Source organism: Scyliorhinus torazame, chromosome 13 (genome assembly GCF_047496885.1).
Source record: "Scyliorhinus torazame isolate Kashiwa2021f chromosome 13, sScyTor2.1, whole genome shotgun sequence".
Taxonomy (NCBI): domain Eukaryota; kingdom Metazoa; phylum Chordata; class Chondrichthyes; order Carcharhiniformes; family Scyliorhinidae; genus Scyliorhinus; species Scyliorhinus torazame.
Window position 1 is genome coordinate 183,702,699 of NC_092719.1, and position 27,380 is coordinate 183,730,078.

Consider the following 27,380-nt stretch of genomic DNA (forward strand, 5'->3'; position numbering starts at 1 on the left):
TGTGGGAGTGAGATGGAGAACTACAGAGAGGAGGTTCCACAGTTTACCAGCCAGGCCATTGAAGGCGTGTCCACCATTGATGCAGTGATTGAAATCAGAGATGCTCAAAAGGACAGAATGAGTTGAGCGCATGCATTTCTGTGGGTTGGTTGTGGTTCTGGAGGAAGTTAGAGATGGGCGAGGCCATGGAGCAATTCCAAACAAGGATGCAAATTTTAAAATTAAGACATTGCTCGCAATGTGGATCAGAGAGCGCAAGGGTGATTGATGAACAGGACTTCATTTAAGTTAAGATATAGTGTGACGAATGTAAGAAATTGTTGTATATTATATTTTATATGTTGTAATGATGTTAAAAACCATGGATTCAAATACCAGTTGCTTGTTTATACATCATAATACAATAATAATTGCTTATTTTCACAAGTAGGCTTCAATGAAGTTACTGTGAAAAGCCCCTAGTCGCCACGTTCCGGCGCCTGTTTGGGGAGGCTGAAACGGGAATAGAACCCGCGCTGCTGGTCTTGTTCTGCATTACAAGCCAGCTGTCTTAGCCCACTGTGCTAAACCAGCCACATAAATGGCTGATGTAGTATTGTTTGTTTTTGGAGGTTCCTGAATGAGAGTTTCAACAACAGGAAGCTGCAACTTGAGGCAACGTCAGGTGATGTTACAGAGATGGGAATAGGCAGTCTTAGTGATTGAACAAATGTGAGGCTGAAAGCTCAACTTCGGATCAGCTATGACATTAACGTTGTGAGCAGACTGCCTTAGCCTCAGACTGTTGCTTGGGATAGGGATGGAGTCAGTAGTAAGGGAACATAGTTTGGGGCAGAGACTGAAAAACATGGCATTAACCTCCTATTTAGTCAGAGGAAATTTCTGCACATCCTGTGTTGGATGTCAGATCAGCAGTCTGATAACTTAGCAACAGTAGAGGAGTTGAGAGAGGTGGTGGTGAGGTAGAACTGGGTGTGTTAGGAGAACAAAGGTACTTAGAAAGGATTTGTATTGGTAAACATTAGAAATAAGGTATGGTTTTAAGTGTGTTTAATTTAATGTTTCTGTGCCCAGGATAAAACCTATAGTTAGACGCTGGACAGACTCCAGTGGTGGTATTTAGGAGAATGTCGCACATAGGGTGGCACGGTAGCACAGTGGTTAGCACAGTTGCTTCATAGCTCCAGGGTCCCAGGTTCTATTCCCGGCTGGGGTCACTGTCTGTGCGGAGTCTGCACGTTCTCCCCGTGTCTACGTGGGTTTCCTCCGGATGCTCCGGCATCCTCCCTCAGTCCAAAGATGTGCAGGTTAGGTGAATTGGCCATGCTAAATTGCCCTTGTGTCCAAAAACGGTTTGGTGGGGTTACTGGGTTATGGGGATAGGGTGGAGGTGTGGGCTTAATTAGGGTGCCCTTTTTAAGGGCTGGTGCAGACTTGTTGGGCTGAATGGACTCCTTCTGCAATGTAAATTCTATGATTCTATAAGGTAGCTCCCGCCAGAGTCCCTTTAGCCCGGTTCCCAGGGGAAATTGGTTGACAACCCCGAACCATCGAACAGTACTTTATGAGAAAATGTCGAAAACCGTAAACAAAAATGTTGGAAACAAGGGTGTGAGTGGTAGCCCTTTGGCAGAGACAGAAAAGGTGCAAAGCTCATTGGGAACAAAGATGGTGGTGGCGACCTTATCGGATGGGGCTGCGCCCATCACTGTCGATATGCTGACGGGGGTAATGGCATTCGACTTTGAGACACAATTCAGCAAGCACTTTGAGAGGCAAGGAAGGGAGATGCTGGAGACCCTCAAAGTCTGTGGAGGACACATTGGGCCCAATAAGAAAGAGATTGGGAAGGACTTCGGAGGTGGTGCGCATGGAGAGGTGCTGAAGGAGTTTGAGGAGACCTTGTCGCTACATAGTGACCAGAGAGCCTCGCTGGAAGCTGAGCTGCTGGTAATGGAGGAGAGAAATAAGGACCTGCAGGCAAAAGTCAAGACCTGGAGAACAGGTTGAAGAGGCAGAACCTCACGATCATGGAGTTGCCGGAAGGGGAGGAAGGCCCAAGGTCAACCGAATACTTTGCCCAGATGCTTGCAAAGTTGATGCAGGTGAGTGGAGGAACAGATGTCCCCTCCTGAGCTGGATAGGGCCCACCGAACACTCCAGTTGAGGCCACGAGCGAATGAGCCGCCACCGGCGGTGATGGTGTGTTTCCACAGTTACCAGGCGAAGGAGCGGGTGCTGAACTGTGCCAAAGAAAATTGGGATGTGAGGTGGGAGGGCAGCAGCATTCGGATTTATCAGGATTTCGGGGCAACGTCAAGGGAGCAAGAAGTGGATCTCATGGACAGGATGAGCTTCCAGCTCGCCCACCATTAAAGTCTTGCATGCCTTGGACTTCGAGCAGAGATGAGTGCCGTACCGGTGAATCAACAGGGTGAGAATGAGTAACGGTCTTATTGGGGACTAGGACATAAACGGTGGCAGCGAGGATTCAGTTGAATATGTCAATAGCTGCAGAAATGCTATGGTGAATAGAGGACCAAAAGGCTGAACGTGTAGTTGAGTAAATGGGGGAACAGATCTTTCCAGGAGCAGATACAGAATTAGGTAGGGTTGGGTTGTGAAAGGGTAATGTGGATGCAGAGTGATGCAAGGAAGTGATCAGTATTATGGCCTTCTCTGTGATTGTTACGAAGGAATGAGCAAGGCCCAATTTGGGCAGCACGGTAGCACAGTGGTTAGCACGGTTGTTTCACAGCTCCAGGTTCCCAGGTTCAACTCCTGGCTTGGGTCACTGTCTGTGTGGAGTCTGCACGTTCTCCCCGTGTCAGTGTGGGCTTCCTCCGGGTGATCCGGTTTCCTCACAAAGTCCAAAGATTACGGGTTACGTGGATTGGCTATGCTAAATTGCCCTTAGTGTCCAAAAAGATGGGGTGGAGTTATGGGGATAGGGTGGAGGTGTGGGCTTGGGTAAGGTGCTCTTTTCAAGGGCCGGTGCAGACTTGATGGGCCGAATGGCCTCCTGCACTGTAAATTCTATGATTCTATGAAATAGTACGGTCAAGAGGGTGACTGAATATGGATTGGGGAGTTTACATGGAAGGAGAGATTTGGGGAGGATAAGAAGGCAGTGAATTCAGGAAAGAACACAATGAGTTGAGGTGGGTTAAAATCAAAAAAGATGTAAAAGTTCAGAGACTGAGGGAGGAAAGCAGTGAAGATAGCTTAGAAAAATTGTTATCCTACTTTGTAGGGCAGTAGAGAACATTGATTTTGAATCTTAAAAGAGAATTGGAACAAGGTAAAGTGCCAAGGGAATAGGAGGTCAGGCCGGTGATGAGCAGCAGCACACTGCCACCATGTTGGTCTTGTCAGGACAAGTGGTAGAAGATATAAATAGGTGAGCATGCTTTGTGATCAAAACAAAACCAGCTGATGATGTGGGCAAGCATTATCAATAAACTGTTCTATGCTAAGATCTTGGTCTCAGTTGAGAGCCAGGCCAACTCCCTCTTGAAGATAAAAGGATGGGACTTTCTGGTCGCCAGCCTCGTTTTCCTGGGTGGCATGGCTTTGTTGGCAGTGGGATTCTCCATTCCTGCCAATGTAGCCACCCCACATCGCCTGGAAACCCACAGGCGTGGGTGCGCTGCTGGCGAAATGGAGAATCCTGCCAGCGGAGAATCCCACAAAGTCTACACTCGCCATACCAGCCATGTATTCCAGAGGTCCCCTACTCTGAGAAAAGCAGAATGACTTTATGCCCAGTCTGATCCTACTCTTGTTTAATTTTGTGTCTTCAGTCCTCCCCAATTTGCAGAACTGAAATAGGAATGCTATACAGCCCTTTAAATTACTTTATCGACACTTATCAAGCCGTCACCAAGTCTAATTTGGCTGGTCTGCCCTGAACTGATACTAAGGTTGGGTAATTGTGGGGCTTGAGCTGAAAATTACCTATTTATATCTCCTGAAATCAGCAAAGAAAAGGATCACATGATTGTCTCCATTTTTATATATTTACTCTGAAGTAAACAGGCCCAGGACCTTGAATCTTTTTACGAAGCAGAGGTTCATTATCAAGGAATCATTCTTGTAGCTCCTGTCTCGATCTTTTCTATTTTTTCTATTTTTATTGTGCTATGCATCATGTAGAAAGGGATTTAAGCTTGTAATGCAGGTTTGTTTTTTCGCTTAATTTTTATTGCCTTGCTTTTCTTGATGACAAAACAAATATCTTATTAATGTCAACAGAATGACAGGTGTCTTCAATTAAAGCCATTTTAGTGGAGCTAGAATTTAGCCAGCAGACAGCGGAACCTTACAAACCAGAAAGGTCCTTTTTCTAGTCACTACTGAGTGACTGATTTCAACCAGTGTGGAGTAAAGGCTGACCTCTACACTCCTGGGTTAGGGAGAGGGATGGTTAGCCACCATTCTGATGTAAGTATGTACGGACTTTGGGTGCATATGAGGTTCAGTGCCAATGCATCTCTTTCTCCCTGATAAACCATCCAGTTGAACTATCACACTGTCAAATTGAACAAATGAATTTTTGTTCAGGTACTTGTGTCTGTAGATTAATTAATTAATTTTTTTAAATTTAGAGTATCCAATTTTTTTGTTTCCCAATGAAGGGGCAATTTAGTGTGGCCAACCCACCTAACCTGCACATCTTTGGGTTGTGGGGCTGAAACCCACGCAGACGCGGAGAATGTGCAAACTCCACATAGACAGTGACCCGGGGCTGGGATCGAACCTGGGTCCTCTGTGCTGCAGGCAGCAGTGCTAACCATTGCGCCGTGCCGCCCCATGTCTGTCGATTAATATCCCGCCAAGGAGTTTTATGGCTTCAGCATGGAGGAGAGATTTGGGACGGGGTGGGGTGATGCATCTTCAAAGACAGTGTACATAAAACTTCTTTTGCATTGTTGGTTTGTACGCCATACCACATTTTGTACTGGAAGCAATGTATCATAAAGTTCAAAACTAAGTTTATGAAGTAATATTCCTGATACAAAATCTACTATGACTGTTTCAATTACCTCTGCTATTAACATCCAGTACATTGAATCCTAGAGCTCATTTCAATTTTGCACCTGCTTACCTGTTTAATTAAGATGGATTAATACAATATGACCACTTTTGACCAGTTTTCAATCGGGATAAATGTAATTGTTTTGTTTTGTAAGAAATTTATGGCACGATAGGCACCATTAAAGTGTTCTACCATTTCAATATCGTTCATATAGTCTATGATGGAGTGACTCATGCAGATTCTGGAAGGGATAGGCCTGGAAGGGATAGGCATGATGACTCGAGGACCTTTTTGTATTCCAAAGCTGCCTATGTTCTGAAAGGGGAATAATTTACCTGAGGCCAGAAGAAAATGGATTCTGCCTGTTGTGTACACAGCATTCAAAAATAATTCTGTTTAGAAGTTAATTTTATTTATCCATCCTGTTCATTGACAGGGAGATTGGAACCAGGTCATAAGCACTGCAGTGGAATAAGAGTTCAAGCTGAGGCTCAGGGTTACACCACTCTTGTGGTTAGTTATAGTCACGGTCATGTGTACCTTACTGCCACCATCACCATTGTTGCATATGTGCCACTCAAAGTAAGTATTAACAATTAAAAGGTTTGTATTTAGGGGTTTTTTTCCTGCCTACATCGCGCACTTGTTTCCATTATGTGTAAATGATCATAGTTTAATGTTGGAGCCTCTCCATGTTTGCGCGCATTTTCGGGTTACCATTTATGTAAAATTGCACAATTTACCTTTTTACCATTTTTTAATTTGGGCAACACTTCTCCCTACACAGTTCAGAGGTGTAAGAAAAACTCATCCTGCCAAAAAGGGATTGGGAGAAATAATTTAAAAGCTTTACTTTCAAGAAGGGCAGTAAAAGAGGAAAGGGGATGAAGGGCCATTGGAATTTAGGAGGGAACTTTGAAGTATAGAGGTTACTTGGCTCAGGATATGGCTGCTAACAGCAGGGGTTTGCATGAGGCTGTGGTCAGGAACACTACTTTCAGGAGGGACAATGGAGCTGGAGCAGGTTAGAGATGAGGAATGGTGAGGCCATGTAAAATGATAATTTTATGCCTGTGATTTTGAGGAATAGGAAGTCAAAGCACGATAAAGGGCACATTGGCATTGGTCTGAAATGGCTTTTGAACAACAGACTTTTGGGTGAGCTAAGGTTTATAGATCATGGAGGATGGATGCCTGCTCAAGAGGCCATTGGACTAATTGAGCCTGGAGGTAGCCAAGAGGTAACACTTTAACCCATTTTTGGGACAAATGGGTTAAAGTGAGGCAGTGTAATCACTGTTACATAGTTGGAAAAAGGCAGTCTTTGTGTGGATATATAATTGGAAACTTGGTTTGTCAATAAACGGGCTACCAAGTTCCTGAACAGTCTTGCTTAGCTTGAGATGGTGATCACAGTGCGGGTTGAAGTTGGTGAAGAAATTTATGGTTTCTTCATTTTTAAGAATCAGCAAAGTTTCAAGTAGCTTTCCAGCCCATCTTGTCATAAGAATGCTTTCAAAATCATTCTGGGCAGCTCTGAGAGGTGCTTTAGGGCAGAGGTTTCCGGCCACTCTGCTGTGGAACACAGGTGTTCCATGAAGGTTCCACAAGTGTGATGCAAAATAAGATTCAAAATGATTAAACATGAGCGAAATAAACTAAATCTAATCTTTGTTCTCAGCTCTGTGGTCGGCATCTCCCAAGTCCCGATAAACCTTGGGCCTTCCATGCATGTGCCAGCTGGGAATTGGCTGCACATGTGTGATTCGGATTTTTTACATTGGTTAGACCCGTGTAAAAAGTCAGATCAGTGCACTCGTGGCCCTTTCCCGGTCAGTGCATGCACAATTAAGATTATTTTACAACCATAGAATTCATTGCAGAAGGAGGCCATTGGGCCCATCAAGTCCGCACCAGCCCTCTGACAGAGTGCCCTACCTAGGCCCACTTCCCTGCCCTATCCCTTAACCCCACCTAATCTCCACATTTTTGGACGCTAAGGGGAAATTTATGATGGCCAATCTGCCTAACTGCCCATCTTTGGACTGTGGGAGGAAACCGTGGGAGCACCTGGAGGAAACCTGCGTAGAGATGGGGAGAAAGTGAAAACTCCACACAGTCACCCACACAGGCCAGAATTGAACCAGAGTCCCAGGCCCTTTAAGGCAGCAGTGCTAATCATTGTGCCACCGGTACCGGCATAAAACATTCTGAAATGCGTGTGTACAGCCCTTTCCTGGCTGACGCATGCAGAGGAGATCCCAGGTTCTTTGGGAATTGGAGATGCCAACCATATAGTTGAAGACAATGGGCCCGTGCGCCTGTGCAAAAACACAAAACGGGCCCAAAAGCCTGAGAGAAGAGAGAGAGACAGGTTGGGAAAACAAATGAGAGAAGAAAGGGAGAAGTAATAAAAAAAAAAAAAAAAGTTCCCAGTAAGGGAAGAAGATAGAGATAAGAGGAAGGAAGCAATAAAGTTAAGAAAAGGAGAAACCGGCTCCAATATTGTATTTGACGTGCAAATGGTGATGAGGCTTTCTCTGTAAAGTTTAATTGTGTTAAGAAATTTTAGAGACAAACGTTTTTTGCGAGAGGGCAGTTCTGTTGAAGAAAATAGGTGTGCCTCAAATTTTTTATAGTACGTAGGTGTGCCATGATACACAACTTTGAGAACCACTACTTTAGGGTCTCCTTTGATGGCAATTTGCATTCGAATGGCATCGTTATTGTTAATGGGAAGAATTTTCACTCTGCTTTCTGATATACCATTGCTTTTAAGAATCACTCCTCCTTGGTTATCATGTGGACCTCTTAATTTCACAGCTGTAATACACTGATTAGTCAATAGTACAGGCTTTGATGTTGTTTGGCCATCTACTGTAAGTAGTAATATTAAGCATTTCAAATGCCAGCTGCTGTTTTCATTTTCTGAAAATAAAAGGAAGCGTCCAAAGGTGTGCAGGTTAGGTAGGTTTGCCATGCTAAATTGCCCTTAGTATCTAAAGAAATGTTAGGTGCGATAGGGTGGAGGGCTTGGGTAGGGTGCTCTTTCCAAAGGCCAGTGCAGACTCTATGGGCCGAATGGCCTCCTTCTGCACTGTAAGTTCTATGATTCTATGGGAATGCTGCCCACATGATTCTAACCCAACACCTGTAGCACAAATGAGAAAGTTCTATTAAAAATAGATGTCATAGAGACGACACGTGGCGCAGTGGTTAGCACTGGGACTACGGCACTGAGGACCCGTGTTCAAATCCTGGCCCCGGGCCACTGTCCGTGTGGAGTTTGCCCATTCTCCCCGAGTCTGCATGGGTCTCACCACCACAACCCAAAGATGTACAGGTTAGGTGGATTGGCCACCCTAAATTGCCCCTTAATTGGAAAATGAATTGGGTGCTCTAAATTTATTAAAAAGGTAAAGTCCAATCAGACGGAAAAAATACTTTAAAACATTTTTTAAAAATAGATTTCGTGGCCAACATTTGTTTGCTTTGTGTGTTATTTAGTTGAATTTGTCGTAGGTATTTGATTTTAGCTCACCTTTAACTTGCGCAGATTTTTTTAAAAAATGACTTGTGGGTGGGTACTGTTATTCTGTAAGCAAAAGGATACATCATTACATTGAGAGAAATCTATTCTTGATTACTGAACATTAATGATTTATTTGAAGCTACGAATTCATGAAATTTTCAGCTTTCTCTAGGTATTATAAATGTATTGAAATTGTTGAAATATGTAACACAATTGAACAGGTTGGCTAGCGGGTGAAGTGATCTGTGTTAATACAGTTCTATAAATTGTATACTAAATTAAAAATACTTGAAACCTCTTCCTGTCAAAGCAAATGAGAAATGAGGTATTGATCGTACATGCACATACTTTGATAAACATAATTTAAGAAAGTGTTTCGGATCAATGGTTGCAAAATAATAACTTGGGACCCCAAAGAAAATTGAGAGAAAGGATGTGGATTAATTGCCGCAATATCCTTATTTATTAGAATCAACTGTTTAAAATTCAGAGATATGATAGTATGCAACAATGAGTTGGCACAGAAAAGTTTTGAGAAGATCTAAGATTGACTGGCAAAACTGCTGTGAGATAATTTGGTGCAAATTTTGCCAGGTAAAATTTGACAATGCATTGCTTATCCTGCTGAAATTGGTGAGGCGAATGAGGAGAAATATTACTCTGTTATGTTTCAGCACTAACCTTATTAGATAGAAACTCTTTCTCATTTTATGAATTCACCGAACAAGCGTAAAAATGCTAAAACTTGACATTTATTAATAACAGTATATTAAAAGAATGGGCTGAGATACGGAAACATTATAATTAAATGGCACAGCAGGTTGGAGAGTCTGTCTAACCTACTCCAGTTCCTTTTGTTCCTATGATTGCGCAACTTGAAATTCAAAGCATTGTTTTTCCCCTTTCCCATAAAAATTAACCTCTGAAACCGCAAAGTCCTAACATTTACAAGTGATTGTCAAGTCATTTCCCACACACTGTCATCTTCCAGAGTGATAATGAGTATATTTCATATTAATGCCCAGTCCTCCTCCTCAATTTGGACTGATCTTTGGTGTCATGTTTAGAAATTATTCTGCTATATTTACTTTGAATTTTACTTCAATAAATGAAACAAAATGAAGTTACAGAGTCGGAATTTAGTTTTTAAGTATTTTACCAATTTGCAGATAATGGGCTGGATTCTCCGTCCCGCCGCACCAGATTTTTGGTTCAGCACGCCGGCGGGATGCTCCATTTCGCTGGCTGGTCAATGGGGTTTCCCATTGTGGGGCAGCCCCATGCCATCTCGAAACCCCGGGCTGCCGGCAAAACGAAGCATCCCGACGGTGGAGAATCCAGCCCAATGTATGTCATAGTCTTGAAGCAGTGGGAACCCATAATGTTTTTAAATTTCAGGCTATCGATCCAGTATCTGTTGCTTTGGTAACTTTGGGATCCTCAAAGGATATGCTGTTTGAGGGGGGACCCAGACCATGGGTCTTGGAGCCCTCAAAATTCTTCACAGATCTTACAGCTGAAAATGAAGCAAGTATTATTCTTCATGTGATTAGTTCCCCAGCATTTAGAAATCAACCGAAGCATGTGGTGAGAGCTACATGTACAGCATTAGGAGAACAGGTGAGAAACAATGACCTTTTCTCTATATCTTGTACTACTGAACTAAGTTTCTTTATGGCAGTTTCCTGGCATACATGCTACAACACAGTGCCATCATCAGTTGACCATATCAACTCTTTATGCATGGTAAATGATGTCTTCAGCCACTAGTGCCAAGTAAATAATCTGTCTCAGATTCCCTCTTGAGGTCCCTAGCATTACAAGTGCCAGTTTTTAGCCAATTCGATTAACGCAATGTGATATCAAGAAATAGCTGAAGGCTCTGAACACAGCATTATGGGCCTGGCCAACATCACTGCTGCAGTACTTTGGACTTGTGCTTCAGAGCTAGTCATGCCTCTAACCACGATATTCCAGTTCATCTGCAATGCTGGCATCAACCTGATCATGTAGAAAATTGGCAGGTATGGCCTGACGACAGAAAAAAGGGCAAATCCAATTTGGTCAATTACTTCCCCATCAGTCTACTCTCAGTCATCAATGAAGTGGTGGAAGGAACCATTGACAGTGCTATCAAATGGAATTTACTCAACAATAAACTGCTCACTAGTGTTCACTTTGGTTTCACTAGGGCTACTCCATTCCTGATCTCATTACAGCCTGGTCCAAACATACACAAAAGAGCTGAATTCCAGAGATGATTTGAGAGTAACTGCCATTGACATCGATACAGCATTTAACTAAATATGGCACCAAGGAGTCCTAGAAAAATTGAAATCCTTGAGAGTATACAGAAAATTCTGCACTGGTTGGTGTCAGTGGTTATTGGACATCAATCATCTCAGCCCTAGTTAATTTCTGCAGCGTTCCTGAGGGTTGTGTCCTGGGCCCAATCATTTTCAACTGATTCATCAATGAACCTCTTGCATCATAAGATCTGATGTGGGGATGTGTGCTGATGATTTCATTGTGATTAGTACCATTCAGAACAACTCAAACTAAAGCAGTTCATGCCCACATGTAGCAAGACCTGGACAGCATTCCTACTGATAAAATGGCAAGTAACATTGCCTTGTTTGGTGGGAATGTCTAGTGTATAAAGCATTTATCACCACCACACAATGAGTCCTGGACTGTCTGTCAGCAAACACATAAGAACACAAGAGAAATTGCATCGGCAATGTCTCTGCTGCGTCCGCCGGATTCATCAGGAAATCATCATGCAAACTCTAGTGCCCTCTTTGAAGCTAGCTCCACAAACATTCAGGCAAAACCCCAGAAAAATCAACTATGATGGATTGGACATATCGTCCGGATGGCCAAAATGTCTCACCCACGCCATGTCCTGTTTTCTCAACACTGAAATGGGCAGTGTTCCGGGGATGAAAAGGAAAATGCTTCAAAGACACTGCAGCTCTCTTTGAAGTGTAACAGCAAACAACAACAATGACATGATATGTGGGAGGAGCTAGTATATCTGTAATTTCTGATAATTTTTCTGGTACTTGATTAAGAAAACATTGTTTTCCTCCTGAGTGGAGTTTAATTGGCTGTTTTTTTTTAACCCCAGCGTGGAACTTTCGGATGTTGTCATAGCAAAGGGTTCATTAATTGATGTTTGTTTTGTAAACTATGTATTTTCTTCTTCATTAGGTTTTGGCTTTGACGGTAGGGAACAAGCCTAGTTTGAAAAATACCTCCCCAGCAGTGGAACCAGCTGTTGTCAAGTTTATTTGCACTCCTCCATCCAGGCTCACATTGGTTCCTGTGTACCTGAATCCACAACTGGACCTATCATGTCCTTTGCTTCAACAAAATAAACAAGTGGTAAGCCTCCATTTGGATGTGTTCTAAATTTGAAAAATCACAGGCCCTAACACAGTTCTTTGTAACAATTTTAGAAATAAGGAATCGTGTCAGATTACACTTTATTTACGCAATTGCTTCAAATATGTCAAGTCAATTTCTCTTCATTGGCATTTTGTTATTTTGATATAGGATCTTCAATAATTTTCATTTGTCTAAAAAGAAAATTACTCAAAATATATATATTTTAAAAATATTTCTATTTGCATTTTCAATTTTATATACAGTTGCATTTTGTGTTTGATATTTACAGAACTGGGATTCTTTTATTTATTTCTTCTTTTAATGGTACTGCTTCTCTTCTAGGTTCCTGTGTCAAACTATCGTAACCCAGTCCTTGACTTGGAAGCATATGACCAGCAAGGACGTAGATTTGACAACTTTTCTTCCCTTAGTATTATCTGGGAATCATCAAAACTTTCCCTCGCCAGCATCGAGCTCAGTATGCCAATGCAAATGAATGAAAAAGATCACGGAAATGGGCAAAAGAAGCAACATGGTATTAACATGTTTAAAAATTAGTTGGTTTATGTATTGCAAAAAGTTGGACAGTTTGCTTATTTGAACTGTTTTTTTTAAATTAGGTTTGCAGACTGTGCTGGTTCATCATGAATCAGGGGCTACTTCCATCACAGCAATTGCAACAGGCTATCAGCAGGAGCACCTTAATGCAGCTAAAGTTAAAACTAGGGTATGTCACCTAGTTAAAGTAAAAAGAATTGGTGCAGTCTTGGGTACCTGAATTTGTTCAATTATGGTTCTTTTTAAATGGTTTAAATATATTGTGATAGTTTTAACTTCTGACTGGATAATGCAATTTAAAATGGATAATGAGTATTCTAATTCTTTTGATATTCCTCTAACAGTATGATCCATTGATACCTGTATCTGCTACAATTGAACTGTTGCTCGTGGAAGATGTTAAAGTCATCCCGGATAATATCACCATTTACAACCATCCTAATGTTAAGGTGAAAATATGTTACTTATTTTGGGATACGTGGTCAAATCAGATATGTTTTGCAATCAATTTTTATGACAACTAAGAGTTTTAAATCTTTTTGTCTAAAAGGCAGAGCTTTCACTCCAGGAAGGATCAGGATACTTCTTCATTAATACAAGTGCAACAAATCTAGCAAGGGTCAACTATCAGGAGGCCCAGGCCATTGCTCAGGTAAGTGAACCATTATCTGCATCATACTGTGGGGGAAGTTGGAAGTTCCTGTATATTCTTGGCTCTTCGATTCCATTGAATTAATCTGCCCAGTAGTCTAAAAGCATCGAATAGATGGAACGCAGTCGTCGAAGTTAGATAAAAACTTTTGCAAGTTTGGATGATTAATTTAAGAACATTATTGAGTTGGCTATGAACCAAAAGTTCTTGGGCAGTATTTTTTCAATGATGTCATTCTGATAATTATAAATCTCATGCAAAAACCTAGTTTAAAGAGGTTTTTTAAAAGCCAAGTAATATCTCCTTTTCATGTCTTACACTAAAAGTGAACCAGTAATATCACCGGTCTAGTAATCCAGGGTAAATGCCTTGGAGAGTGGGATTCAAATCTCACCACGGCAGATGGTGAAATTAGAATTCAATGAAAATCTGGCATGTGACCAAGAAACCATTGTTAACGGACATTTTTTTTTTAAAAAACCATCTGGTTCACTAATATCCTTCAGGGAAGGAAATCTATCCTTACCTGATCAGGCCTACATGTAACTCCAAATCCACAGCCATCTGAAATAGCCTAGCAAGCCAACCAGTTCAAGGCCCACATCCCATGAATGAATAAAAAATAGACTTTTAAACACTGCCTACATTTTTACTTGCCACTCTTCTTGACCACCAAGGCATCCAGTAACTTAGCTCAGGTGCTGAGGCACATGGTTCAGCCAGCAAGTCTCTGAATTTAACACATTTTTTGTTCCTGAGTGATGAGGTGCTAGCTGAGCTGCACTTAAGTCTGCAAGCCTGGATTTGATTTCAAGCAAACTGCAAAATGTAACTACTGAAAAGAGGTCTGGATTTGTATAGCTCTATAGACCTGTTAAATGTTGTCAGATCACTAATCAGCATCACACACATGACCAAGCACCATGAAGCTAAGCAAAATTAAAACTTATGAACTCATCATTGCAAAAGAGATATTGCAGAATGGCAATATTCTGTAATATTTCCAAATTTATTTGGAAATTGGGCTGAGGAAATTGTTTCACATCATTACAACATCTGTGGATATTTGTTTTGTTTTTTAATTCTTTCGCTGGATGTGGGTGTCACTGGCTAGACAAGTATTTATTTCCCATGAAAAAAGGGTAGTGAGCCACCTTCACCCATGGTGCTGCTGGGGATTCCAAGATGTTGATCCAGTGACAGTGAAGGAATGGCAGCGTTCCAATTCAGAATGGCCTGTAGCTTGGAAGGGAACTTGCAGACTGGGGGGTTCCCTTGTCCTTCTAGGTGGCAAAGTTGGTGGGTTTGGAAAGTGCTGTTGAAGGAGCCTTGGTGAGTAGCTGCAGTAAATCATGTAGATGATACACACTGCTGTTACTCTACATTGCTGGTGAGGGAATGAACATTTATAGTGGTGGATGGGCAGCACAATGGTTAGCTCTGGTGCTGTCACAGTACCAGGGACCGGGTTCAATTCCAGCTTTGGGTGAATGTGTGGAATTTGCGCGTTCTCCCAGTGTCTGTGTGGATTTTCTCCGGGTACTCCTGATTTCCTCCCACAGTCCAAAGTCCTCCCACAGGCCAAAGATGTGCAGGTTAGATGAATTGGTCATGCTAAATTGCCCCATCGCGTTCAAAGATGTACAGGTTAGCTGAGGTTATGGGGATATGGCAGGGGAATGGGCCTAGGTGGGGTGCTCCCCCATCATTGAGGTGGAGATATTTGTGGAGCCTCCTCCAATTAGTTAAATTGTTTACACCATTCACAACTGGACATGGCAGGACTGCAGAGCTTGGACCTGAGATGCTTTGCATGTGGAATCAGAAAGCTCTTGTCTATTGCACACTGCTTCTGGTTGGCATGCAAGTAATCCTGTGTTGTAGGTTCATGAGGTCACACTCCATTTTTGGCCAGGTGCTGCTCCTGGAATGCCCTTCTGCACAGCGTGCAAAGCACCCATTCAGCTGGATTTCTATCTGTGCCCAAATAAAGTTCCAATGGTTTATTTATGTCTTACTGTGAATCCATTTAGTTACATTCTTATTGTTCATTCCCAGGTAATGAAAACTACAATTTTGTTTTTGGCCTAAAATTATTTTAATTTGAAGCACTTATTTCACATTGACAATATCTAGGTGTCATGGTCAAAATCTAGACAAGAGATTGGCTGAGTCCCAGATGGGGCTGAAGCTTCCTGTGGCTTTGTTTGGGAACAAAGCCTCCTGTTCTTAAGTATGATCACAGACTTGAGGTAAAGGTGTTGAGAACAGGGGGCACTCTATGCTGAGAATTACTTCAGGCTTAAAATCTAGTGTGTGTTGGGGAGATAAGTGTGTCAAATTGGGTTTGTTACGGTGGTGGAGGGAACTCTATGCCAACCCCGTGGCTTGAACCCTGAAAATGTTGAGACACAATTCGGAGGTGTCTCCGTGGTACAGGATTGCTGACCATACAGGCAGGACATACAGGAAAGGAAGAAATATCTTCTTTCTTGCCCCTACCAACTTGACCACCAACACCACATTTTGTGGTCTCCAAATGTGGGGAGGCACTGGAGCTATTCCCCTTGTGACTGGGCCCATGCAAGTAGAGTGACTTCTCACTAATCCCACATATTCTGGCAAAATTGACAATATAGGCCTCCATATGGTGGAATCATGCCAATGATTCAGGCTAATGTGAGTTTCTAAAATTATACAATCCACAAACCATTTTATTTTTCTGTATTATGTAGGTGCACCCAATGCATCCAGGAATTTTAACGGTTTTAGTCCATGATTTGTGCCTTGCTTTTTTGGGACCTGCTAGAGCTGAAGTACACGTGTCGGATATATTGGAGTTGTACGTACGAGTTGTGGATAAGGTTGGTTGAACATCATTGGCTTAATTGTGGTTTCTATTTCTCCTGAAAGCACAGATAGACAAACCATAAAAAGATCAATCACACACATAGTTTTTAAAAATGAAGATATTAAACATAAAAGCAAAGAAGTAAACTTCAATTCCTACATGATAATAGAACACAATCAGGGTAAAAACTTGGGTAAGAAAAAAGCCGCATCATTAAAGCCACAGAGTCTATAAAGTTTAGATTCAACAAGAGCAACTATAGTTATGAGAAGAAACACATAAAGATGAACTCCATTGGAAATTTTATAGACAATTGTGAATTTTCAAAGATTTTGATAGTCAGTTCAGAAACAAACTTTTATCTGCCTGTGGAGGCAGTAATAGGTTAGACAGCAGGTGAGGAAAGCCATCAGAATAAATTTCTTTATATAATGTCCTATTTGAGCATGAAATGTTTTACCGCAGCGAATAGCTGAGACAGGATCGATTGCATCTTTTAAGGGAAAATTAGATTCATACTTAAAATTGAGGAACATCGAAGATTTAGGGGGCAGGAGCAGGGCTGTAGGATTAATGCAAAAGTAATATTCCAGATGCTAGAAATTAGAAACAAAATTTTGGAAATACTCGGGTCATGAGAAAAAGTTGGCGATGTAGCAGGTTTTAAGTAAGTGCAAAGGCAGGGAAAGGAGGTGGATGGAGGATTAAAAGGGAAGGCCTCATAGTGTGGAAGGTAGGAAAGATGACGGTGCAAGGCAAATAGAGATTGTAATGGAACAGGAAAAGAAACAAAAGATGGGTCTTGAAATAGAATCGGCAAGGTCAGCGATGTTAACTATTTCTCTCCCTGCAGATGCTGTACAGCCTGTTGCTGTTACAGTAAGATTAATGGATATAGTAAGGTTCATGGATTGCTCCAGCAGTAGAGGTAGCAATTAACCAAATGGTCTCCTGTGTGATCATTTTTAAATTTATTGTCTGAATATGTTTTGCAGAATTAAACTGGAGATATTCGGACTACATTTACAAACTTCATAAGAGTTGCATTTATCTCTATAGGATTTAACACCTTTTTAAAAGCACAGTCCTCTGGCTGATCTAAGCACACTTAGTGCTCCCTTTCACCCTCTTGCTGTCAAAACTGTGCTGATGAGTTTTTCAAACAAAAAAAACAAAGTTTGCAATTAGTTAGCAGAGAGCAAAAAGCCATAAAAAAAGCATTTGTGTGAAGTGTAACAGGCTGTTGAGCAAAGAGATAAAAGGGCTTGTTCTAACTATGAAAGTTAACCCAATTGCTATGCTGCAATGGGAGCAGCAAATCTAGGCTTTATTGGCAGAGAGAGAGAAAGTATAAATTAAAGGAGGTTATATTGCTGCATAAGTTATTCGTCAGGCCTCAAAAACAGAAAATGCTGAAACTGCTCAGCAGGCTTGGCAGCATCTGGCGAAGGAGAGAAAAACTGAGTTAACATTTAAGATAATTAAGTTTCACAAGGTATCAGTCTGAAACGTTAACTCCATTTCTCGCTCCATAAATGCTGACCGGTCTGCTGAGCATTTCCACCATTTTCTGTATTTATTTCAGTTTCTAGCAGCCACAGTATTTTTCTTCTCTCTCCTCGAGTAGTCTGCGCCTTTGTGATCAAGAATATTATTGTTCTTGTGCAGCACGGCGCAGTGGTTAGAACTGCTGCCTCACGGCGCCGAGTTCGCATGTTCTCCCCGTGTTTGCGTGGTTTTCTCCCCCACAACCCAAAGATGTGCAGGGTAGGTGGATTGGCCACGCTAAATTGCCCCTTAATTAGAAAAAATGAATTGTGTACTCTAAAATTAAAAAAAAAAGAATATTATTGTTCTTGAGAACAAAGAGAGAATCCTAGGAATCAGAAATTGAGAGATAAAATTAATAGTATTGAGCACACCGTCTGATAGGCTTGTGCAAAAAGTCACCAGGAAAAACCATCACTTCTAATGGCATGTGTAACTTAAATTATCTAAATCTTTAATGTAATGTATTTTCATATCTATTTTTTCTTCCTCAGGTGGAGATTGGTAACACAGTTAAGGCCTATGTGCGAGTGCTGGACTATTCTAAAAAGCCTTTCTTTTCTAAATACTTCCAATTCATGAATTTAAAGTTGAAAGCAGCCTCTCAAATACTCTCTTTAGCGTAAGTAACTTTTTTTTACAGTTTTGCAAGAATGCCTAACTCAATCCCTTTAACCTTAGATTAGATTCAGGGCTCTACTGATGTCACTGTTGGTGTGCTAAGATGTTTTTCATTCTTCGCCATTTAAATGCTTAATTTGTCATCCCTTGTTTCTTGAACATATATTTCCTCTTTTAGGCCACTTGATGAAATCCTTGATGATTACACCGCAAGCTTCACAGTTCAGGGTAAAGCAATAGGTCAGACCAGTTTGACAGCAACTGTAACGAGCAAAGATGGCAAAAAGCTAAGTTCTGCACCTCAGCAAGTAGAAGTGAGTTTGACCTTATCTCCTCCAGTAAAACAAATAATTCAAAATGCCCAGTTATCTATGTTGTTAAAAGGCACAGAAAATTGTGGCGCAGTCAGCAAAAGCTGATGTTGTAAATGTTAAAAATGAGGAAAGGATTTCTGGTGTCATCCCAGTCTTAGAATCAATGTAATTTGAATCTTAAATCAATTTCTTTCTGTTCTGTAGGTATTTCATCCCTTCCGATTGATCCCAAGAAAAGTAACACTCATTGTGGGGGCAATGATGCAGGTACATGGTGTCCAGGATGTGATTGTTCCTAACAGCCTAAATGTCGAAGATCTATTGAAAGATAGTAAATTTGGATCCCCAAACTCAACTCTTATCTGTAGAATTCCTACAGTGCAGAAGGAGGCCATTTGTCTCAAGGAGTCTGCGTCGGCCTCTGAAAGAGCACGCTACCCAGGCCTGGCCCCCTCGCCCTATCCCTGCAACCCTGTGCATTGATTATTACCAATCTACTTAACCTGCACATCTTTGGATGTTCACAGTACAGTATCAAAATATGATGCCTCATTTTTCTTGTTTTGGATTAAAGAATATTAATTTTAGTATTGATTAATCTATTGTTAAAAGTGGCAACCAAAGGTGATTTCAAAAGATTTTCATAAGCTCATTGCAAATATTACATAGCAGTAGAAAATACCTCTTTCCAGCATCTTAATGTCATTCTTGTGCTATGAAACTTCAAATTATCAAGGTGAGAAAACAGCTCTGGTTACTATTACTCCCAGAGATTTTTTTTTTAACTGTATCCTTGGCCTGAGAACAAAAACCTGTCGGGTATTTTTACTTTAGTTTGAGGTCCAAAATGTTAAACGTTAAAATAATTTTAAATTCGAAATGTGGATACTTTAAGATGCTAATTTTAATCCATCACTATGTTACAGATTACTTCTGAAGGAGGTCCACAGCCACAGTCCAACATCCTGTTTTCTATAAATGATGAAAACCTCGCAACAGTAAATAACATTGGGCATGTAAAAGGACTTGCAATTGGGAACGGCAAAGTGACTGGTGTTGTTCAAGCAGTTGACGCTGAAAGTGGCAAAGTAGTGGTGATCTCTCAGGTACGAGATGGGAAATCGAAATCTGCTGTGCCTTGAAGTCTTTTTACTTAAATTTTAAGAGTTTTTATAGGCCTGCAAGGAAAATATTTGCTAAACAGAACAGTATTTGCATTTGAGTTGTCTTTTACTCCAAGGTACACGAGAGAATCTATGTAAAATCTATGCACCAAATTATAGCATGTTAATTCAGAAATGTTTACTGAGGCTGTAGTTTCCCGAACTGAACAAACAGTTGGGTTACCCTTAATGTTATGAGTTTAATTTTAATCTGTTCACTTGTAATAATAGCCATGAAATAACTTCTATATTTTGTCATTATTCAAAACAAGTATTAACTTTTTTTTTTAATAAACATTTTATTGTGGTATTTTTGGTATTGTAACAACAACAAAATAAACAATGTACATGAAACTATAAACATAGTGCAAAAGCCGTCTCCCTTCCTTACAGGTCCCACCTTTATTAACCCCCTACTCTAAGCTAAACTAACCCCCACCCCCTTCTGCTGACTATTAATTTTCCACAAAGACGTCGACGAACGGTTGCCACCTCCAGGCGAATCCTAACAGTGACCCTCTCAAGGCGAACTTAATTTTCTCCAAACAGAGAAAGCTAGCCATGTCCGATAGCCAGGTCTCCGACTTCGGGGGCTTTGAGTCCCTCCAAGCTAATAGTATCGTCTCCGGGCTACCAGGGAAGCAAAGGCAATAATGTCTGCCTCTTCCTCCTTCTGGATTCCCGGATCTTCCGACACCCCAAAAATCGCCACCTCTGGACTCCGTGCCACCCTTGTTTTTAACACTGTGGGCATGACATCTGCAAACCCCTGCCAAAATCCCCTAAGCTTCGGACATGTCCATAACATGTGGACATGGTTCGCTGGTCCTCCCGCACATTTTGCACACTGGTCTTCCACCCCAAAGAATCTGCTCATCCATGCCACTGTCATGTGAGCCCGATGACCGACCTTGAATTGTATCAGGCTGAGCATGGCACATGTTGCAGATGCGTTGACTCTACTCAACGCGCCCGCCCATAGACCATCCTCTAACTCTCCTCCCAGCTCCTCCTCCCACTTGCGCTTCAGCGCCTCGGTCTGCGTCTCCTCCGAAACAAGTATTAACTTTCTGCTCAAAACAGTTCATGATTATATCACAGGAAATTATCAATAAGAGTAGCCATCAGGCCATCCTTCATTTATCCACAAAGACATTAATGTTCTGATATTTCAGCATCTGCTTGTTTGTTCAATGATTTTCACTTCCACTATTCTACCTTGAAGTCCATTCCATGTGTTGCTTACTGTCAGCGCAGTTAGCTGGATGGCTGTTTCTTGAGGTGCAGCAATGCCAACAGTGCGGGTTCAATTCCCGTAGCGGCTGAGGTTATTCATGAAGGCCCGCCTACTCCACCTTACCTCTCGCCTGAGATGTGGTGACCCTCGGGTTAAATTACCACCAGCCAGTTCTCAAAGGGGAGAGCAGTCTATGGTCCTCTGTCACTGAGACAACATTTACATGAAGAAACGTTTTCTAATATCAGTCTGAAGTTTACTTTTCATTTGAAACAGTGCCCCCTTTATATTATTCTTTCTTGTATTCTTCGGAACCATGTCATGAATGTTGCCTTACGAAGATAAAATTCCTCCAATCTTTCTTCTCAATTACAATCTTATACATTAGATATCAGCCATATAGCTATTCTCTGCACTGCATCGATTGTCAAACACCTTCCCTGTTTCTCAGCAGCCAGAAATGGACAGTTCTTAACATGTATCACTGTATTGTTCAATGAAAAGCTCTTCTGGCTTATTCTATTAATTTGATATGAACATGAGTTGAACATGCAGAATATCATATTCATGACCCTGAGGTACTTTTCAACATAATTCTTGGTGATTTCAGCTTCATTTATTGAATGCCCATCATCCATTTTTCTTTCTGTACAATTGCATTTGCCATTTGTCTGCCCACATACTTATTTACCATAGTCATGCCATATTTTATGAGCACATTTTAGATTCCATTGTCCCTCACTTAATTCTCAACTGTAAATTTGACTCATTTACATTGGGTTTTTGAATTTGTCATTAATATAATTTAGAATCAGCAGTACTTTCATTGATGAGCCATGGGGTATCATATTCCCTAACGCCCCGCACCTTGGAATTCCTTGATTCCTGCCTGAAGTTTCTGTAGTTTACTATGCTGCGGACAATTTTCCAGATTCCTACAGCTTTGAGGTTAATTAACTTTTCATATGGCTCTTGGCGAATGCCTTTTTGGCACTCCACTTGGGTATTTGCTTTTTCAACCCAGTCTACAATTTGTGCATCAATTTCAGTTAACATGTTAAAATAAGTGTCATATAGACTAAGTATATATTTAACAATTCAGTGGAGTGTAATTCCCATTACACTTGTCATGATTTATAATTCCCTCCTGATTTTGTGATTTGTCAAAGCTTTGTACCATTGAAACATAAATTAGACCATGTGGTTTCTTATGCATTTGACTGCAATGAATCTCCATTATCCATATTAGGAATACTCTCCTTTCTGATTATCTAAGCATTTGCATTGTAGGGCCTGCTGATAGTTTCTATTCTTTTTGTTGGTCATGAAGCAGATATACCTTTACCAATTTGTGTTGGCCTCTGGAAGAACATGATTCATTATGCCAGTTAATGGAGCCATTTACAAAACATGATTCTAGCTCTTTGGTAAAGATACACTGGCTAAAAATAATTGATGCAATTCACAGTGTTATTACATTATCAGCTATGTGGTTATATTTGTCTGTTTTCAGGACTTTTACCACAGGCTTCAACATGTGAACGCATAATTTTCCCCCAAGTTTTAATAAATCATAGTCCACCCACTTTCTAACCCCTTCAAAATCAACATATTGCAAATGTTGAAAGTTAAACAGAAAATGCTAGAGAAACCTCATAGTCAGCAGCTCTGGAAGGAAATAGAGTAAACCTTTCAATTTGGTAACCTTTCAAGAGAACCGGAAAGATTTAGAGACCCAACAGGTTTTCAGTATGTAGAGAAGGGGGGGAAAGGTTCGCCTAGGAGGAAAGAACTAAAGTGAAGGTGTGAGAGTGGAAGACAGGTGGTAAATGGTAAGAAGGGTAATGGTATAAGACAAAGGGGGAACGATAACAGAACAAGTAAGGAAACACATTAACATAGAATTTATAGTGCAGAAGTTACATGGCAGTTTCTGTAACTGATGCATAAATATGTAAGTAGGAGTAGGCCATACAGCATGTCTGTAAGATCATGGCCAAACCTCTAATCAGCTCTACCATGATTTCATAAATTTCATAAATTTTCAAAAAATCTATTGACCTCTGTTATCAACTGAGATGCTAATCCCTTCTGGGGGAGAAAATTCCAAAGATTCCCAACTCCTTGAGTGAAGAAATTTCCCCTCATCTTGTTATGGGCAATAATGTGGCCAGCTAGGGACCGCTACACTTGTATTCCGTGCTGTACACACCTATGCTTCCTGAATTGAAAGTAAAATGAGGCCAAGATCAACTTCTTTCAGTGTACCTTTAGGGTTATTTGTACTGAACAGTTGGAATCCTTTTACTGCAATATATCAACCTTTAGTCCCAGTACTTTGGAAGAACGCAACAGGAAAAACATAATCTCAACAGGGCTAAATATAATTGCTTTATTTTATGCACAATTTTGTTCTAAATAAATCCATTGCTGCACTTTCTGCAGTCTGGACTTCTTGTATGTATACTGTTGAAACTTCAGGATCTCTTATTACAGTACTTAGGACAGCAGTTCTTTGCCCTGCTTGACAAGGTGCATGATGCATTGGCAATTCTCCTACCTTCATGTTACTTTGCTTCCTCTTCATGCGTAGTAATTGTGTCCTGGCCCTACTTTAATATGCTGTCATTCAGTCTCTCATCCAAATGAATCCGCCAACTCAAAACTTGACTGTATCCTTCACAATATCCTACCTTGGTGGTCTTTTGTTTCAAATTAACTTTTTTCTATGTAAATTTATAGAAGCACTTGTGTCAAGGGCACCCTCCTTGCCATCTAAGACCTGGCATTTTACCTGTTGTTTTAATCCTTTCCTCACTATTACTAGTGAAGATCTGACCAGGACGTTGACTGCTTGGCTTTCCTCAACCTCTGCATTTAACTGTTCTGAGCAAATTCACCAAACGGAACATTAACTGGCAATTGCAACATTTTTATACATGTCTCCAGGGCTTGTTTTCTTGATTTAGATCCTGCCTGATCATCTTGTCCTTAACATAAACTGCTGGGATGTTTCTGAAATGAAATGGAGTAATATACTACTTTCTTTCACCTTCCCAACTCTCACCCCAAGAATAATGTAGTTAAATAAGCTGACCATTTTGTGAATAGGCATCCATCCTGATTGTGGAACCTGATCAACTCTGTATACAATTACTTATATACAATGCTTAGGGTTCATCCAAGGTTTTCTCCCATGGCCCAAAGATGTGCAGGTTAGGTGGATTCACCATGCTAAATTACCCCTTAGTGTCCAAAGCTTTAGGTGGGGTAACTGGGTTACGGGGACACATGGATATATAGGGTCGGATCGAGGCGTGGGCCTAGCGAGGATACTCTTTCCAAAGGTTGGTGCTGACTCGATGGGCTGAATGGCCTCCGTCAGCACTGTAAAGTTTCCGTGATACTATTTAACTTCTAAAGTTTAAAAATAATGGGCAACATTAGAACTCCCAATTTTTACTGTTAATTTAATTTGCAACAGCATCCACCTGATTATCTTTACTATTAAATCAGTTGGATTGACATTATTGATAGTGTTGGCTTTAGATGCAGTTATCAAGTTCTCAAATGATGGCACATTGCTGCTGCGAGATGAGGTTACGAGTTCAAGCCCCATTGTAGGACTAAGCTTGCAGTGCAGTAGTGAGGGAGTACTGCATATCAGAGGTGATTTTTGTACAATATGTTAAATTAAGGCCTTGCCTTCGTGCTTGGATGTTTACAAAAGATCTGAGCATTATTTGAGAAAGCTGATTGTTCAACCGGTGTTCTCGCTAACATGTATTTGTCATATTACTGATCGTATATGGAAGTTGTCTGTTCCCTTTGTTATATAAACAAACTGCATAAAATAGATAAGTCCCCGGGACCTGATGGGATTTATCCTAGGATTCTCTGGGAGGCCAGGGAAGAGATTGCTGGACCATTGGCTTTGATTTTTATGTCATCATTGGCTACAGGAATAGTGCCAGAGGACTGGAGGATAGCAAATGTGGTCCCTTTGTTCAAAAAGGGGAGCAGAGACAACCCCGGCAACTATAGACCGGTGAGCCTCACGTCTGTAGTGGGTAAAGTCTTGGAGGGGATTATAAGAGACAAGATTTATAATCATCTAGATAGGAATAATATGATCAGGGATAGTCAGCATGGCTTTGTGAAGGGTAGGTCATGCCTCACAAACCTTATTGAGTTCTTTGAGAAGGAGACTGAACAGGTAGACGAGGGTAGAGCAGTTGATGTGGTGTATATGGATTTCAGCAAAGCGTTTGATAAGGTTCCCCATGGTAGGCTATTGCAGAAAATACGGAGGCTGGGGATTGAGGGTGATTTAGAGATGTGGATCAGAAATTGGCTAGCTGAAAGAAGACAGAGGGTGGTGGTTGATGGGAAATGTTCAGAATGGAGTTCAGTCACAAGTGGAGTACCACAAGGATCTGTTCTGGGGCCGTTGCTGTTTGTCATTTTTATCAATGACCTAGAGGAAGGCGCAGAAGGGTGGGTGAGTAAATTTGCAGACGATACTAAAGTCGGTGGTGTTGTCGATAGTGTGGAAGGATGTAGCAGGTTACAGAGGGATATAGATAAGCTGCAGAGCTGGGCTGAGAGGTGGCAAATGGAGTTTAATGTAGAGAAGTGTGAGGTGATTCACTTTGGAAGGAATAACAGGAATGCGGAATATTTGGCTAATGGTAAAGTTCTTGGAAGTGTGGATGAGCAGAGGGATCTAGGTGTCCATGTACATAGATCCCTGAAAGTTGCCACCCAGGTTGATAGGGTGGTGAAGAAGGCCTATGGAGTGTTGGCCTTTATTGGTAGAGGGATTGAGTTCCGGAGTCATGAGGTCATGTTGCAGCTGTACAGAACTCTGGTACGGCCGCATTTGGAGTATTGCGTACAGTTCTGGTCACCGCATTATAGGAAGGACGTGGAGGCTTTGGAGCGGGTGCAGAGGAGATTTACCAGGATGTTGCCTGGTATGGAGGGAAAATCTTATGAGGAAAGGCTGATGGACTTGAGGTTGTTTTTGTTGGAGAGAAGAAGGTTAAGAGGAGACTTACAAAATGATCAGGGGGTTGGATAGGGTGGACAGTGAGAGCCTTCTCCCGCGGATGGAAATGGCTGGCACGAGGGGACATAACTTTAAACTGAGGGGTAATAGATATAGGACAGAGGTCAGAGGTAGGTTCTTTACGCAAAGAGTAGTGAGGCCGTGGAATGCCCTACCTGCTACAGTAGTGAACTCGCCAACATTGAGGGCATTTAAAAGTTTATTGGATAAACATATGGATGATAATGGTATAGTGTAGGTTAGATGGCTTTTGTTTCGGTGCAACATCGTGGGCCGAAGGGCCTGTACTGCGCTGTATTGTTCTATGTTCTATGCATTTTAAAAGAACTAACTGTCTGTAAGCACTTAGCGGTGTCTTATGAAAGATGTTGTACAAATGTAAACAATTTTTATTAAAACCTACTTAATGTACACTTCTGCCCTTATCTATTGGCGGTAAAACCCATTTAACAAAGGTACACAGGTAAGATACATCTTACTGTGATGTTGCATTTATTCTGCCATCTGTAAACCGTTCAGGAGTCCACCCAATACTGGCGTTTGCTATCTGTGTTCCAGCATTGGTGCATTACCACAATGACTGCTGGAAAACCCAGTTTAATTGGAAGCAAGATGCCCCTTTAATTTAGTGATACTTTCCCAACCCCAGTAGAATAATCGAGCACCAGCATCTTTCCTAATTTAGGGATTTATTCTAGGACTAGGATTCCTATTAGGATTACATTAAACAGTTCATCTAAATCTGGCTACCATTTCACTGTAGTCAGATAATAAAATAGATAGGATCATAAATCAGACCGACAAGACCAGTTTCTCCTTTTACCCCACCAAGAAAAGGCTCTTATCGAGAATAGTAATGTACATACAACATGCAGTGCAGAAGGAGGCCATTCGGCCCATCGAGTCTGCACCGACCCACTTAACCCTCACTTCCACCCTATGCCTGTAACCCAATAACCCCATCTAATCTTTTTGGACAATAAGGGCAATTTAGCATGGCCAATCCACCTAACCTGCACATCTTTGGACTGTGGGAGGAAACCGGAAACCCGGAGGAAACCCACGCAGACACTGGGAGAATGTGCACACTCCGCACAGACAGTGACCCAGCGGGGAATCGAACCTGGGACCCTGGCGCTGTGAAGCCACAATGCTATCCACTGTGTTACCGTGCTGCTCTTAGTATGTAGTATGAATTTTCCGATTTACTTTTTATTCGTAATCAAGCAATTTTTGTTTGACTCTTACACTAACTCATTATTGTTAATGTTAGAATCCTGCTGCAATGGAATGCATGCTTTAGTTTGTAATTGGGAGTAGTTGCCTCCAATTGGGCAAAGATTAGGGAACTATTCCAAGTGTATAAAAAGCAGTTTACACTAGGTGTAGGGGAGCAACAAGGGAG

At 41.3% G+C, this 27,380-nt stretch overlaps 1 protein-coding gene across 1 annotated transcript in view; it reads left to right on the plus strand.

Moving 5' to 3' along the window:
* The window catches only part of nup210 (nucleoporin 210), a 154,711-nt gene that overhangs the window by 63,353 nt on the left and 63,978 nt on the right, over positions 1 to 27,380 (plus strand). The window contains exons 14-25 of the mRNA XM_072472543.1: positions 5,475 to 5,620; positions 9,969 to 10,190; positions 11,784 to 11,957; positions 12,303 to 12,495; positions 12,581 to 12,687; positions 12,863 to 12,967; positions 13,069 to 13,170; positions 15,906 to 16,034; positions 18,064 to 18,191; positions 18,369 to 18,504; positions 18,709 to 18,771; positions 19,431 to 19,610. Coding sequence (XP_072328644.1) covers positions 5,475 to 5,620; positions 9,969 to 10,190; positions 11,784 to 11,957; positions 12,303 to 12,495; positions 12,581 to 12,687; positions 12,863 to 12,967; positions 13,069 to 13,170; positions 15,906 to 16,034; positions 18,064 to 18,191; positions 18,369 to 18,504; positions 18,709 to 18,771; positions 19,431 to 19,610 — 1,685 coding nt within the window. The remainder of the gene's footprint in view (positions 1 to 5,474; positions 5,621 to 9,968; positions 10,191 to 11,783; positions 11,958 to 12,302; positions 12,496 to 12,580; positions 12,688 to 12,862; positions 12,968 to 13,068; positions 13,171 to 15,905; positions 16,035 to 18,063; positions 18,192 to 18,368; positions 18,505 to 18,708; positions 18,772 to 19,430; positions 19,611 to 27,380) is intronic.